Source organism: Ammodytes marinus (genome assembly GCF_949987685.1).
Source record: "Ammodytes marinus genome assembly, chromosome: 11".
In the NCBI taxonomy this organism is placed as follows: domain Eukaryota; kingdom Metazoa; phylum Chordata; class Actinopteri; order Uranoscopiformes; family Ammodytidae; genus Ammodytes; species Ammodytes marinus.
Window position 1 is genome coordinate 21,677,824 of NC_137215.1, and position 15,616 is coordinate 21,693,439.

Sequence of the window (15,616 nt, forward strand, 5' to 3'; positions counted from 1 at the left end):
TCCAATTATGTGTGTGAGAGAGATAGAGAGAAAGTGTGTGTGTGTTGGGTGAAAGCAGAAGTCTCAAAAAGCTTTAAAAACCTCATAATGCAATTTCACATTGAGCTCGTGTCCTGACCCTGAATCACTTCCTGTCGTTGCTTATTGGGAAAGCCAATTAAGCCAATTGAACGCATTAAGAAAGAGAAGTGACCTCCAGAGAGATAGTGTAAAGTTGAACTTGTTTTCCCACAAGCTTGCAGAGTTTGAAGAGTAGAGGGGGCTGTCAGCCCCCCCCCCCCCTCTCTGGCCCCCAGAAGGACAGTGGAGAAGCTTGTAGCAGGCGAAAGAGGGTGAGAGAAAGGGGAGGGAGGGAGGGAGGGGGGGGGGGGGGGCAAAGGACATTCAGTACAAGCTTTCCCTGCCAAGGCTCTGTATTGTTAATGCATGTCAGGCAGTTTGAGAGTGCTCAGCTTTTGTGCCTTGATTCAGTGTACCCACCACTGAGCATGAGAAAAGAGAGCATACAGGGCCTCTTTGTGGAGCTCCACGTTAGTGACAAGGTCAGAATCAGACAGAGATGTGGCCTCTTTTTTTCTTTATATTCAGAAACTACTGTGGAGGTACCGTGAGCATGACCTTCTCTTGGAACACATTGAGCCATTAGGCTTTGATAGAAAGATACTTGAGTGTCAGCAAAGCTTGATTATTCTTTATTCCTTTGGTCCCGTTAGTTCTTCAAAGCTGTGTTTCATTTCTCTTAGGTTTCATTTAAAACATGTTCAATGATTGACATTCCACTAAATCTTCCACTACTTTGTGATGCAAGTTATAAAACAGAGTTATGCGTTCTCTGAGTATTATATACCTGTATTTTCTAACGGGTTTGCAGGATGAGACATGGGGGTTTTAATTCCATTTAAGATTTGGAACTATATGACATATGAAAGATCTGAATAAACAAATAAAAATCTTTGAAAGAACTTATTGTATCGTTAGGCGAACATGGCATGTTGAATATATATTACATAATACTCGTATAGGGATGAGAAAATATCCATTATAACCACATATATCCAATAAATAAACTAATGGTTACTTTTGCCTAGCATTACACTGGTTTAGGGTTTAACACTTGCATGTTTTCATTCCACATTCAACAATATTTTATTTTGGGTAATTATTTTATTGAAGCCAACAAGCTCCAGGATCATTTTGACAAAGATACGATCATTAAAAGATCGGTGACTTTCCTAGCATTCTTTGAGCAAGTGGCAGGCAAATGCTTCCAACAGAGAGACAGCAGCTCACATCACAAAGATGACACATAGACAGACAAACGACTTCCTTCGATTCACAGTTTCCAGTCTGACCTGAAGATATTTGCACTGTCAGAGGAATCTGTAGCAGCATCTGGAGGCAGCCCACAGGAGCAAAGAAGGAGGATAGATTTTTTTTTTTGCTGTCAGTTCTGTTTTGCTAAACATAGCAAGCTACATGTAACCTTATGTTAGGTTGTGTTCAGTTCAGCTGTTAATACTGCTTGGTTGATTTGGAGGGGGTTGATTGCAAGAAGTGTGGGTGTGTGCTTTATGCCATCTCATTTGGCAGTGACGATCCCTCTGAGATTGCAGGTTTGATGCGACCGACAGAGACCATGGTTGAGAAAACAATAAGCGGGGTAAAATATTCAAAGTTACAAAGCAAAGCATTGCTCGGCTTTTTTTGTGCCTGCATGCAGCAACATACATTTTCATTTAATTGCATACTGTACCAAAACAATTATTTAAAAAAATAAATTAAGCTCACACCCTCTCTCTGATATCCCGTGTTGATTCCCGAGGCACACACCCATCAATTTCATTCTGGTATCCGTTAACATGCAGACAGCTCTGATGACATTAGGATCCAATGTCGTAGCTGCTGCATCGGACTATTAAAGAAGTTTCTCCCAAGAGTGCTAAGCCAGATACAGGATATCCATGCTCCTCACCAAGTCTTACTCCATTCTACTGGCAGGTTTTGCAGATACCTGAACTATGCTTGGAGGACTAATGAAAGTTTTACAGCAGTCGGATGAGTTGCCAAATACAGATTACACAACAGATGCCTGACCTGTCTTACGCTCTCACAGCTAGACATTCGAGTGTGAACCCCGAAGCACGACCAGCTGTTTCTGTTTTCATGTTCGCACATTTATTCCCTGTTTCAATATTATTAAAAGGTTTAAAAAGAAAGGAGCTTTGTCAAAGAATTATACTGCGACTTGATGAGGGAAATGATGGACTTAAATCCGAGGCGAGAGGCATGCTTAGGGCTGTGTCTGGTCCTCTGAGGACACACTGCGTCAGTGTCCTCGTATTTGGAAGAGACTTCCACAACCCGTGGCATTTAAATCCTTGTGTCATTTGGCAGCAACCAGCTCTGTGCCAGGCAGCTCTCAGATTTAGCTTGGGGGACGCGTCTCTCACAACGAGAATAGCAAGGATGAGATCGTAAAAAACTACAAGTTGCAACTTGAAACAGTGGCTGGTCATTTATCAGGAAGATCTTTGGCAACAACATGTAACATAGTAGCACCACCATCAACTTTTTAAAATGAACAAGCTCTCCTGAGGTTCTATGCATAGTCCCACATGGACAAAACGTCCATATGAAGGCATGATTAAGAATCCAAGCCAGTTGTTTCTGGAAAAAAAACAACAAAAGAAAACAACACCAGCTCTAGATATGTCCCTGAGCAGGATATCTGACACGTATTTCAGCTGCTCTTGTAGCACTGTTCTCTCCTAATCGGTGAAAGAGTGGAAGGATTGTTTGTACTGGGCTGCCTCAAGGTGTGATACTGCATAAATGTGTGAAAGTGAAGCCGGCTGGTACTAGAATAAGACTTGCACACTCACTCTCTTTTGTCTGGATACATGGTAGACTGAAGCAACAACATAAAATGGGGGATTTGTGTTTTGTTTTTTTATTCCCAAAGAGAGTATACTGTTTTGAAAATTAGTTTGAACCCTCAAAACAAACAATTCTGTTGTCGTCTCCATAGAATAGAGTTATGTCAATTTCAAGCCAGCAACCAAAATAAACATGGAGGTCCTTGATGTATATACATTAGGGCTGTCAAATTAATGCGTTAATTTCGATTTAATTAATCACAGAAAAATTAACGCGATTAAAAAAAATTAACGCAAATTAATCGCACTTCTATAATGCCCATTGACACGGTGCAAAAGTGGTGCGCAGCTGCACCTGTAGCTTGCATACACAGCCCGCACAGGTGAAAGGGAGAAATGTAAAGAGAGAAGCAGGGGAAAGGGCGGGGCCGAGGGCTCTATGGACGGTTTATGGGATGCTTCGGGCAAATAAGCATGAAGGTAGGAAGACATCTCACTGTATTCTCCGCAGTGTCTGTGCATTATTGATTTAGTGGGTGCAACAATGTAGGTTCAAAAGTGTGTCTCAATTTTGTTTGCTAGCTGTCTCGTCTCCCGCGTAAACGGACACCCGACAGCAAGAACATTTACTTTTACATGCAAAATACCTATTTTGGTGAAAAAAACATGCTTGCCACAGCACCACGAGGTCCTCTTTTTCAGGGCCAAGGGGAAATGAGAGGGGCTTGAAAACATATATCTCACATGACCACAAATGTTTTCCGTTGCCTAGATACAGGGGGTGGCTCACATTACCCGATGCCTCAGATTCCCCCATATATATATATATATATATATATATATATATATATATATATATATATATATATACTGTATATATATATATATATATATATATATATATATATATATATATATTTTTTTATATTTGGCATTTATAAACGTGCTGCTTGCAATGACACTTATCTTTCCTTTGTCTCCCAGGGTTCTAAGCGCCTTCTGAGATCAAATGAATACGTCCTCCCACCCAGTGGACTGATGGAGACGGATCTGGAGCTCACATTCTCACTACAGGCAAGCACTCTGACATTATACTGTGAATCCTCACACCCATACCACACTTTCTTGACAGGCAGGAATGTGTTGGAGCTTTTCTCTGCACTTTAACCCCTCGCAAGAGTGTTAAGTTCAAAAATATCCACGGGTATTTATACATTTGTGTGTTAACAGTATTTTGCGAAGATGAGAGCAGGCCCAGCAGTTCATTATTGGCCCTTTTTTTTCCCTGTTATTGTGTAGTCAGAGGAGGTGTTAACTCTCAAGGGGACAGGAAGTGCTGCTGCTTCTTCTGTTGAATTTGGTGGTTTTCCAAGTGCTAGCGTACACAAAGGAATCCTAAATGAAAAACGAGGCTGACATTTTTTTTTACGACAGAATGTTTCAAACTTGCAATAATAGGCACTGATATATTGAACTTGCTAGACAACTATAAAGGTGAACTAAGCCAGGACAAGTTGACATGAAGTATGTCAATGGAAAGTTTTTCTATTCAACCGATAAAGTGCAAATGCTCTGAGTTTAATATCGCGCCGCTGTTAACTGTTAAGTAGAGCAGAGTCTAGAGAAAGTGTGTGCGCCGTGTTGCAAGTAGACCAACTTGTGAAATGTGACCTTGCAAGTTATAGTTGTGTGAATATAACAGACCAAGACAATAGGTCTCCAGAGGCAGATAAAAAGTGCAAATGTGAGGATGAAATGCTAAGTCTCAGAGGGATTTAGTTCTGAAGTGAGAGAAGTCTTGATAAAGGTTCACCAACAGTTCAGACACAGTCAGACAGGCAGACTTATTTTATTTTTAAATTTTATTAATAGTTCAATCAGTAAGAAGGCAGCCTTTAAAGCACCACTTAGCTCTTCTCACTAAGTAGAGTAAGGTGTGTGTGTGTGTGTATGTGTGTGTGTGTTTGGAACCTCTTTTACTATTTAAGTTTAGATTTAGTCGAAAAAAATAAAAGTAAATTTGAAGAACAGTGTTCACGAATAAGTCTGCACGTTGGTTTTTTTGTCTTAAGGGTGATAAATATAAAATACGTCCTGCATTATTTATCTGACTTTTTTTGTTTTGTTTTTCTTATTTTCAGTACCCCCATTTTCTGAAGCGAGATGCCAACAGATTGCAGATCATGCTGCAGAGGAGGAAACGCTACAAGAACCGAACCATCCTGGGCTACAAAACCTTGGCTGTGGGAGTTATTAATATGGCCGAGGTACTGTACAGCTCCTCATAATCATCCTTCGCTCCTTTCATTTCATGTTTAATTGTCGCCAGTGTGATTTCTCTTGAGAACCGATATTTAGCAAAAATGTTTTGCTCTGAGCCCCTTGATTGCATTCTGCTCTTCTCTGACAGCGATTGACATGGCTATTTGTGTCTTGAGTGCCTTAGTCCCAGGTTGCAAGAGACGGAGCCTCCTGTGTTGTTCCATGTCATTTTCAGATGATTCATGCTCATCACACATGAGTTGAGTGTAAGATCACGGGCCATCTGGAGCTGGCTTCTTATCCACTTTCCCTGCAAAAACAGTGCATTCAGCCATGCTATGCAGAATGAATGGACTCTGAGTTGTTGTCATTCTCTCTTGTTGGTTGTTTGTTTCGATGTGGAGATAAACGAGTGAGTTCTACTTTGCTTTGCTTCCCGATGCCTGCCTGTCAGTGGTGGATATATCACACATTGTAACGGCTGGCTTCTGGTAAATTGTGCCATGCCGTTGTTGGTCATTCACATTCAACCCTGTGCAGAACCAGTGTGTTCCAGTGTTTGTAACAGAGGACAGTGGGCAAGTTTTAAAGCAGGCATACCACTGGATTAAAGTGAACAAAGCATTAGAAATTGGGCTTCATGTAGCAGATACAGATCAATTCCCATTCCCTCACCAGGACATCACTTGAAAGAGAATTTTGACTTTCATTTTAAACATTACACTTGCTTGGAATGGAGAAACACCATTTCTCCAGATCTAATTACAGGCGCTGATACACCCTTTCATGCTCAGCCAATAACTTTCCGGGAGAAGCCTCAGGACAGGAATTGACTGACATCTGAAAACGCGGCTAATGCATTATTGCATTTTAAAGCACACCTCAACGACTGTGCTGTTTTTTTCGCTGTGTGCTGCAGTGAAAACAGCCCACAGACTTCTATGCTAGATTGGCCCGTTATTGGATCCTGTTGGGTTATTGTGTTGTCATCTGCTGTAGAGTAAACTCTCCGGAGCCCTCATTGTGAATCTATTGGGGGCATTATGTGGGGAAGAAGTCACTTATTGGAGCAATTTAAGTGCACTCTTGCCAGTGTTAGACAAAAGTGATCATACAGCGATTCATCAAGTGATTCATCAGTGTGTGTGTGTGTGTGTGTGTGTGTTTGTGTGTGGAGGGAGTACCCCCCTCCACACACACACATACACACACACACACACACACACACACACACACACACACACACACACACACAAACACACACAGGTGGAGCGTACAATGGAAGATCATCCTTTCAAAACTGATACAAAAGCAGTTTTATGTAAACTGCATTCCGAGTTTGACTGGATGGCGAGAGCACATTTTTCTCGGCTCACTTAAACATTCAGAATGGAGGAAAGCGGCATTGTGCTCATGAAGATTTATTTTGAGATATCGTAGCTGTCAGTTTGCAATCAGTTTGTGAATCTCTGCGAGCATGAATCAGTGTTAACAGATGCCATGTCGATCCCTGTCGGATCAGCGTCGGCTCAGTAAAAAAAAGCAAGATAAAGTTCTTCCAACCTGACTGCCTGTCTTTTGAAAAAAAAACACATTATTTGTACCATGCTGTTTTGGGCATGAATGTACAGAATGATTGATTGGTGTAGAGCTAGTACAAGACGTGAAGACATCTCAGCACAAGAGGACTTGATGTTAAGACAGACAGATGAAGAAGTCCTCTGTGTTTTATTCGTTTGAGAGAAAAGGTAATATTATCAGGAACTTTGTCACGGAGGGATGAATAACGCTACATTTCTTGTTTTAGAGGTTTTTTTTTTACTATCTGTATGAATTCTTCATGTTAATGTTTTTCCTATGTCCCAGGTAATGCAACACCCGACAGACGGAGGGCAGATTCTGGGCCTCCATAGCAACGTGAAGGAGGCCCCCGTGCGCGTGGCAGAGATCAGCGTGTACTCTCTGTCCAGCCAGCCCATAGACCACGAGGACGGCAGTGGCCAGGCCGGCCGCAAGACCAAAACCTCAGGTGGGCACCAGCCAATCTCCTGTCCCCCCCCCCCCCCCCCTTTTACGTAAGGGTCAGTTAAGACTAGCCGGTTACCCATGATGCCCCGGGCCAAAATCCTGTCTGTAATTTCAGCCTGTCACCCCGGAGCCAGCCCTCCCCTAACTCTGGCCTCTCTCTCTTTTCCCTCTCCTTCCTCATTTATGGCTCCTATTTCCCAACCCCGAGGACAGAATAAACTCCATTAATCCCCCCCTCCAAACCAACCTATAGCCAAGGATATGTTATTCTCTTCAGCTATGGTTGTAACTTTGAATCGAGAGTCCAACAGATTTAGGGCATATCGCTTTACACGGTTCTAATTCTGGATGGGGTAAGAAGTGTCTGGCTGGCCCCTCTCGGACTGCGCGCCTTCGCCCCTGCTATGCTAATCCCCCTCGCTGTTCTGGATGTTATTAAGGAGGCCGCTCAAACATAACAGATGAGCTCACGCAGCAAGTATTAAAACTAGTGTCACTCCGAGGCTAGGGAAGATGTTTATCTTTCTCCTCTCTGCAGTGATACTCAATTAAAAAAAAGCCAGCCCCATCTAAGACCATAGAGGAGTAGGATGTTTCACAGGCTAAAGAATCAGCCGTTACTCCATCACCTGATCTTTTTCTCAGCCCTGCATCTGGCAGTAAAATCTTCCTCTTTTAGGAATGTGGCTGTTCAAACCAATAGACCCTGCCTTTAAACAAAAGAGCAATAGTAAAAATGTGTCAACCACGAAAGTGTAAGACACGGCTCATGAAAAGAGCTTTGCAATCTAATTTGCATACAATAAGAGTTTTATTACGTTTCAGCGAGCACATTTAGCATTTAATTGTGTGCACAGAAAATGTTTTGGCATTACCCCATATCTATATTTATTTAGGTCATTATCCTTGCCTGGTAGTCAGAACAATTCCTCACTGATGAACTGTGTAGACAGGACTTTATCCACACACAGTTGTGTTTGGGCTCAACCTGATATTTGTGAAAAGTCCACAATATACTAAATGCAGTATTTTCATTATGGTTTATGATAACAGTTTTAACACATTTTGGCTTCCACTGACAGTGTTTAAACCTATTGAGTTAAGGAGATTTCATTTCACATTTCAAGTCCAGAAAGTTTTAAAGAGATGTGTCAGGGGGAACACTTGCCAATTTGAAATCTGTGCAGATGCCTAACAAATTCAATAGGCATATCCTTTTATATTGATGTATTTCTGTGTGTGTTTCTTGCTTGCCAACATCAGACCGCTCCCCAGACATGGATAACTATTCTGAGGAGGACGATGACAGCTACTCGTCAGAGCAGGAAGCAAGTGATGACGCCGCTCATGGCCAGGTCAGTGCCAAAAAAAAAAAAAAAAAGAACTTTCGAGCATGCAACTCTACAATACCCACTACAATTCAATACATTCAGTAAAACCAAATCTCATACAGCTAAGCACTTTGATGTTGAGAATTCAGATCTGTCATCCGTCATCTCTGGGTTTCAGGATCTGTACGATGAAGACGACGAGGTCAGGAAGCCCAAGAAACCCCGGAGGAAGATGATCCGGACCACCTCCATGACCAGGGTGAGTTTGCTTCCGTTCACAGTTCCCACCACATGGATTTATTTTTTATTTTTTTTTATTGCTTGCCAATCATTGGCCACGAGAACAACTCGTAAGAACCAGTGTTTGCTGCTGTACAAGCTTTTAAGTCAAAGCACACACCGTGCTCGGTTTTGTTGGAGCCATTAGGACGATGTGGATGAGCATGTAAATGAACACTGTGGGTTCACTGGACTGATTCTAATGGTCTTTACTTAGAGTGGGCTGTGAATGAGTAATCCAGTGGACAGGCTCTGGGAGAACCGATCAGCCCGAGCCCAGCTGTCATGCATATTTAATCAGCATGGTTATTTTCTTTTCAGGGGGTTCTTTTTCTCATAATTGCAATTTTTCTTTCTCTCTCTCGCTCTCTCTCTCTCTCTCTCTCTCTCTTTTTGTCTCTCACCCTCACAGCAACCCAACTTCAAGCAGAAGTTTGTGGCCCTGCTGAAGAGGTTCAAGGTGACAGATGAGGTGAGTGCGAACAGAGTAATTACCTTTTTTGTTTTAATTGGCACCCAGGAGAACACAGTCAATGTCAGAGATAAATAATGCCTTGCTCTTTACTGCACCCCTCCTGGAATTTCTCAGTCCTTCTGTTATGAAGCTTTAGTAAGTCGGCTGTGAAACCCATCAGTTATTAAATTGTCCTCGGGGCAGGCGAAAAATTATTTCAGTATTGACGCTCTAAACAGCGTATTGCTACATCACTGCTAATGTCGTCTGTGCAAACAAATCATTTCCACAACAGAGGTGCGAGCAGCAATATGGTGCTAGGCTGCATTACATTTATGCTCGTAGATGGCATTATTCATACAGTACATTGACATTAGCAGCGATTCATATATTAAGAATCCATTAAGGACCTTATTCTCTACCTCTAAATCTAACCATAAATGTAGGCTCACATGCTTGACCTATATAGGTTTGTGTTTGCTCTTCTCTCAAGTCCTTTGGTATAAATATGTCTGTGCGGATCCTACATAATGGCTTGCAATCAGGTCATCAGTAGAATGTCGACCATTTGTGTGCAACAGCCCCCGACATGTCCATCAGTGCATAATCTTTGTCAGGCCATTAAAATGTTAATAATATCAATTGAACTGTGAAATCTAAGCGGTAGTTATGATATCCAATGCCTCGTTTCTCCTTTTTTTTCTACTTCCTTCTACTTCCCACCGCTAACATCAGCAAAGCTGAATAGGTTTCTAGTTTTAACTATGACGCTTGAGACTGAATGAGGATTGGCTCTGCGCCTTTCACTTTAAATGTTCCTTTTACAAATCCACAAGAGTTTGAGTGATTTAACCTAGTGATGCTTACAAGAGCCTCTAGTCCAACCGTAGTTTTGCTGTATGGTTGTGGAAGCTCCCGGTGGCCCAATGATCTGTTATCACGTCTGTAATCCCCACCTTGTGGCTGGTCAGTGTGCCGGCCCAGGGCTACAGCTCTATAAATACATAGACAGGAGGCGGAGGAGAGGGGACAGACTGTGTTTATCTGCTCTCTGCCAGCTTCTGCACTCATGGAGTGGCATTAATCACCTGATTAGTCCACGAGCACTGCCTGTGTGCCGTTCCCTATGATATACATCCCCAACTGTGCAGCCTGGCAGATCAAGGCTCAGCACCTCAGCTCTCCTCTAGCACTCACTTACCTTTTAATTGGCCCTGCTTAGGACCAAGGCCCTGCGATGTATTTATAGCTTTAGATTACAAGATAGATTTTTCCTCATAGCCTCCGGTGTTCTTGTTCATTCTGGGGGGCTCCATTAGTGTGAAGTGATTAGCTAATGCACACAGCACCAGACAGTCAAGGCCGAATTCCACCGGCTGCGTCTCCGGTCCTTCTCCGCTCCAGCACGGCAGAAACAAAAATAGAATTAAGAGCAGTCAGTGGGTGAGTTTCCACCACGGCCGCTGCGCCGTCTCTCTGCTCCGCTGCTGCTCCAGCTCTCCGGTGAAATACGCAGTGCTTCTATTTCTGCCGGATGCCTGAGCTCACCGCATCAATTTAGCACAGAACACATCGAGATAGACAGGAACACAAGCGCCGACAAAACAATAAAACCTCCGGTTAATTTTCAAAATAAGACACTCGGTGTTCACTGCAGGTGACATTCTCAAAACAGAGACACATACAAGCATGTCCACTGTTCTTTTACTCGTTCGGATGGGAATAATAACCTTCCGTGCGTTCGTTGTTGTGTAAATACCATATAGGAGAATCATATTATCAAGAGCGATCGCCCGTCACTTTTATTACCGCGGGAACTCCTCGTTCTCGCGACTCCAGCTGTTCAGCGGAGCTGGCCGTGCCTGCTTTGAAAACGGAGCCGGTGGGTATTGCCGGACGTGAGCGCACGGAGCAAAACCGTTGGACACCGCACCCGCAGCCAGTGGAATTCCGGGGTCACTCCCTACACTTTATTTAATCCATGGCCCATAATTACAAATCCTTGATTACAACGTATTGATCTGTTGTTGTTGTTGTTGTTGTGTGTGTCTTGCATGTCAGGTCCTGGACTCTGACCCAGTAGACCAGACCCAGGAGGTAGAGGAGGATCTGGACTTGCTCTACGACAGTCTGGAGGTGTACAACCAGAGTGACAGTGGGCCGGAGATGGAGGACAACGAGAGCGTCCTGAGCACGCCCAAGCCCAAACTCAAGTATGTCTCTTTTACCCTAACCTCTTCTTCATCAGAGGGCCCGTCTATTCATAAACTGCGTGAATTTTTCTAGACAATGGATTATTCCCGTCCACAACTAGTCTACGATTCTAGTGTTAAACCTGAATAGGACACACAGGTGCACTTCCCATTAGTCTTTTTGCAGATTCCTACAGAACTGTTTTTCAAAATGCTTCACAGTCTCTTGGGTCCTCTGAAGTACACCCACCTACCGTGAAGTATATCAGATGAACGGTGGGCAAGAAAGTTGAAGGGCAGACACGCGAATATACACACAGACATCTTCCTTTTTATAGTTAGATTGGTGGGAAAATATTTATATTTTGAACAGTGCCATTGCTGAATCTCCTCTTTCAGCAAACAGCAGAACTCTGACTAGTGGTTCTTGAGCACAGGTTTTCAGAAGGTGGAGGAAAAAGATCTATGGTTGTTTTTTTCCTCATTCATAATGTATTCAAACTGGGGATCAATATTAATGTAGAAAAACTATGATGAAAGTTGATTTCGCATAATAGTTTTTTTAGTTTCTTTAATCAAAGAATTGAACCTTTCTATAGCTGACGTAAATAAATTGTAACTGGCCCTTTTAGAATGGAACTGCCTTGAAAAATGACGTCTTACATTTTCTCGCATTCAAATCAATGTTTCTGTTTTCAGGCCGTTTTTCGAAGGGATGTCTCACTCCAGCTCCCAGACGGAAATTGGAAGCATACACAGCCAAAAGAGCCAGCAGAGAGAGCTGTCGTGTCCTGTAAGTCCATCACCAATCTCCCCCGCCGCCCCCCCCCCCTCCCATCTGCTGCCTTTCAGCCCCATAAAGTTCTCACTCTTAGTTGCTGGAAAGGTTCTTTGTTGTGTGAAGGAATTGCCCCTAGGCAATGTTTAAAATGTATGGCAGTCCACTCTGCTTTTTGTTGGGGTCAGGGATTCCCAGTGACCATGATACTACATGCAAGACATTCTGGGCATGAGCGCAATGCAGACAACCACCAGCTCCCCCCACCCCCTGTAGAATAGGATGAGGGGGCGGGATGTAGTGCTTACCCTAGTCACCCCTATGGTTCTCCAGTATTTATAGGGACTGACACCCACTGAGTGCTCCACCGTCATTACCACACACACGCGCACGCACGCGCGCACACACACACACACACACACACACACACACACACACACACACACACACACATACATGCACACACAAATATGCTCCCATTCTCGGAGGGGAAGATTGGATAGAGCAATCCCTGAACTCCTAGTCAGAGATTTATGGCCCATTGGAAACAACAAGGGCAAGAGAAAGAGTGAGAGAGCGAGAGAGACATGTTGAGTCTGATGGCGAGAGAGGGAGTGTGCTGTTTATAAATATCTGGGAATCCATTTTAGCCTGCAATAAAACAGCTCGGAGCATCTCGTGCTGCTATAGCCCTCCATTTTACTCAATAAAGGTCTCCTGGCGAAACTTCATAAACATGTCCCTCCAGACAAAATGGAAAGTCTTTCATCTAATTTTGGAATGAATTAAACTAGACGTTACAAGTTGCACTTGAAACACGTTTAGTCGCACAAACTTGAGCACGCTAAAGTGTGTCAGGTCTTATTTTAGGGCTTATATGTATTAATACGCGGTTGTAGTGAAAACGCACCAAAGCTTTTAGAGATAATTATCCACACGGGCATTGGCGCTCTCTGTGGAGCTGCCACGGTGGAATCAGTCGGTTACACGTCCTAAGAGCGGTCAATCTTGACCGGAACAGATGGAGCATAGCCACTCTCTTCCGGAGCTGTTAGATTGTGTCATTTATATTCACCAGAGAAGTGACCTCCATGGTTAAAATTGTCTAATGTGTGTGTGTGTGTGTGTGTTTACCATGCAGAGTGGAGACTTTCTGACCGTGGACAGATGTAAAGCGCAAGGGGCCTGGTATCAAGATGACAGCATCACAGATACAACCGTTGGGGTATGTTTCTGGAACAGCAATAGTTGTACTTAACTTTTTCTCTCTTTAAGCATCTATTTTTCCTTTTTTTTACCCTCTCTACCCTCTCTGCTGCCCTTTCCTCCCATTGGTGCCCCTGTTGTTTGTAATGAAAAAGCGGGAGAGGGGAGGTAGTGTGCAAGGGCAGGCAAAACCAAACAGCACAGTCATCCATTATGGATGAGTAAAGCAGGGCAAGGCAGTAGGTTGCACCATGCTGGATAAATCCTGTCTGATGAGGATGGAAAGAGAGGTGTTAGTGTTTGTTGTTTGTGCTGTCGGGTCAGTCTAACCTTGTTGGCCCTAACCCCGGCTCCCCTCCTGAGCGGCACAGCACACCGCTCCACTAACCCAGTTCAAACAGGATATCAAAGCTGCATGATACAGTGTTTCCCCCCCCTGCCACATGCTAAGAGACCATGACTTTTTTTTATCACTGCCTGTCACGGTTGCACTGGCATCATTATCTCCAACCTTTACAGCTAAGCTCAATTATTCACCAGTCCAGCACCTCGGAGCAATTGACACAGAAGGAATACAGAATGTAGCCGAAGCCTGCGAAAATAATGGTTTGATGGGACATGACAGTGCCTGTGTGCTGTGTGATAAACATCAGTTGTTATTGTTACAATTGTTACTGCCCCTATTGGCTCATCTTTTCGCTTCCCGGCCCTTTTTTTTGGTCCAGGAGCCAGAGATTGACGACAGCGTGGCGGGGCCCGGGTCGGCGGAGGTGAGCAGCTGGGATGTCAACACTGAACGGATGACCAGCACTGTTGGCAAGCTCTGCAAGACAGAGTCCCAAAACCACATGTCTCCCAGGTACCCGCTGCTGATTACTTCTTCTGGAAACATGTTAGTGTTATGTCATCGTGTATGTACACAGGATACTTAACATGTCATTTTGGAATTGGTTTATGATATGTTTTGTTAAAGGTGGAGTCAGCCATTCTGGAGAATGCATGTTGTCAAAATCTGTCTTTGCAAAATCGGTGTATATCTCTTCACAATCCACTACCTGTAGGTCCTGTGTATGTGCTAAAAAAAACAATATGGTGGTAACACGCAGCCTAGTCTCTGTAAACTGCTATGTTGCTAGCTACAGTGGGCCCTTTTGTTCGCACACTCTTTGTTTACATAAGAGTTTACAGAGCCTAGTTTGTATTAACTCCAGATTATTTTTTTAGCGCACACACACACATTACGGACAGGTTGTGGATTGTGAGGAGATATTCACCGATTTTGATTTAAAAAGTGATTTTGATGACAAGCATTCTCCAGACTCCCCCTTTAACTTCTGAGTTCAGTTGCATCAATGTCTTGCTCCTTGGTCCGTCATTTATTTTGAGCTTCTTGTGTTTTGGTCTCATCTGCAGTAAAGTGGAGAACAGGCTGCAGAGGCATCCTCGCAGCACGTCCATGAAAGACAGACAGAACTCCAAGGCCCAGAGCGACAGGACCAGCAGCATGGAGAGCGAGTACTCCCCGGACTCCAGGCTCATAGCACAGGTAAACAACTCACGGATGTAACGTCAAGCTGCAGATTTTTTTTCTTCTTACGCACGCATTTAGTCCCGTAGGTAAAATGTGTTGTCATATGTCAGTGTCAGACTCTCTGCTCCTCATGTGTCTCAAAGGTTCCCAGGAAGTCTGTGTACGACCAGCTGAACCAGATCCTCATCTCTGACGAACGCCTTCCAGAGAGCATCATCCTCATCAACACCATGGAGTGGCAAGGACAGGTGTGTGTTCTCCTACACATAAGCCTTCAATCATAAACTACTACTTATGTCATCTCTGCACAAGCCACATTTCCACCGCAGGAACTGTCCCCAGGAACTAGGAACCTTTGGTCCAAAGGAACCAGGGTCTAAATTAAGTTCCTGGTTTACTAATTTACCCCTCAGAAAAGTACATGCTCGGTAGCCTAGCGAGACCAACCCGATCTCGCTTAAGTTCACATTTGTTTCTCTCTCGTAAATCAGTCTGGCATTTGTCCAATCTCTGTGGGGATGAGGCTAGCCCAGTGATCATTGTTGTTGTATGGCCTACGTCTTTTTTGCACCGCCACCTACTGGACTGGGGGGGGGGGTGCCGTTTCAAGTCAATCAGCCTGATTTGCAAACGCAGACAACATTAACCTTTTATTTTCCTTGAAGAAGAGTACCAGGAA

The 15,616-nt window shown here is 43.7% G+C and overlaps 1 protein-coding gene across 1 annotated transcript in view; it reads left to right on the top strand.

Annotated features, from left to right (window-relative positions):
• The window catches only part of LOC307257757 (phosphofurin acidic cluster sorting protein 2), a 49,965-nt gene that overhangs the window by 22,762 nt on the left and 11,587 nt on the right, over window positions 1-15,616 (top strand). The window contains exons 3-14 of the mRNA XM_080037068.1: window positions 3,861-3,950; window positions 5,018-5,143; window positions 7,005-7,167; window positions 8,430-8,521; window positions 8,676-8,756; window positions 9,189-9,248; window positions 11,292-11,443; window positions 12,122-12,215; window positions 13,342-13,425; window positions 14,132-14,265; window positions 14,820-14,952; window positions 15,081-15,185. Coding sequence (XP_079893194.1) covers window positions 3,861-3,950; window positions 5,018-5,143; window positions 7,005-7,167; window positions 8,430-8,521; window positions 8,676-8,756; window positions 9,189-9,248; window positions 11,292-11,443; window positions 12,122-12,215; window positions 13,342-13,425; window positions 14,132-14,265; window positions 14,820-14,952; window positions 15,081-15,185 — 1,314 coding nt within the window. The remainder of the gene's footprint in view (window positions 1-3,860; window positions 3,951-5,017; window positions 5,144-7,004; window positions 7,168-8,429; window positions 8,522-8,675; window positions 8,757-9,188; window positions 9,249-11,291; window positions 11,444-12,121; window positions 12,216-13,341; window positions 13,426-14,131; window positions 14,266-14,819; window positions 14,953-15,080; window positions 15,186-15,616) is intronic.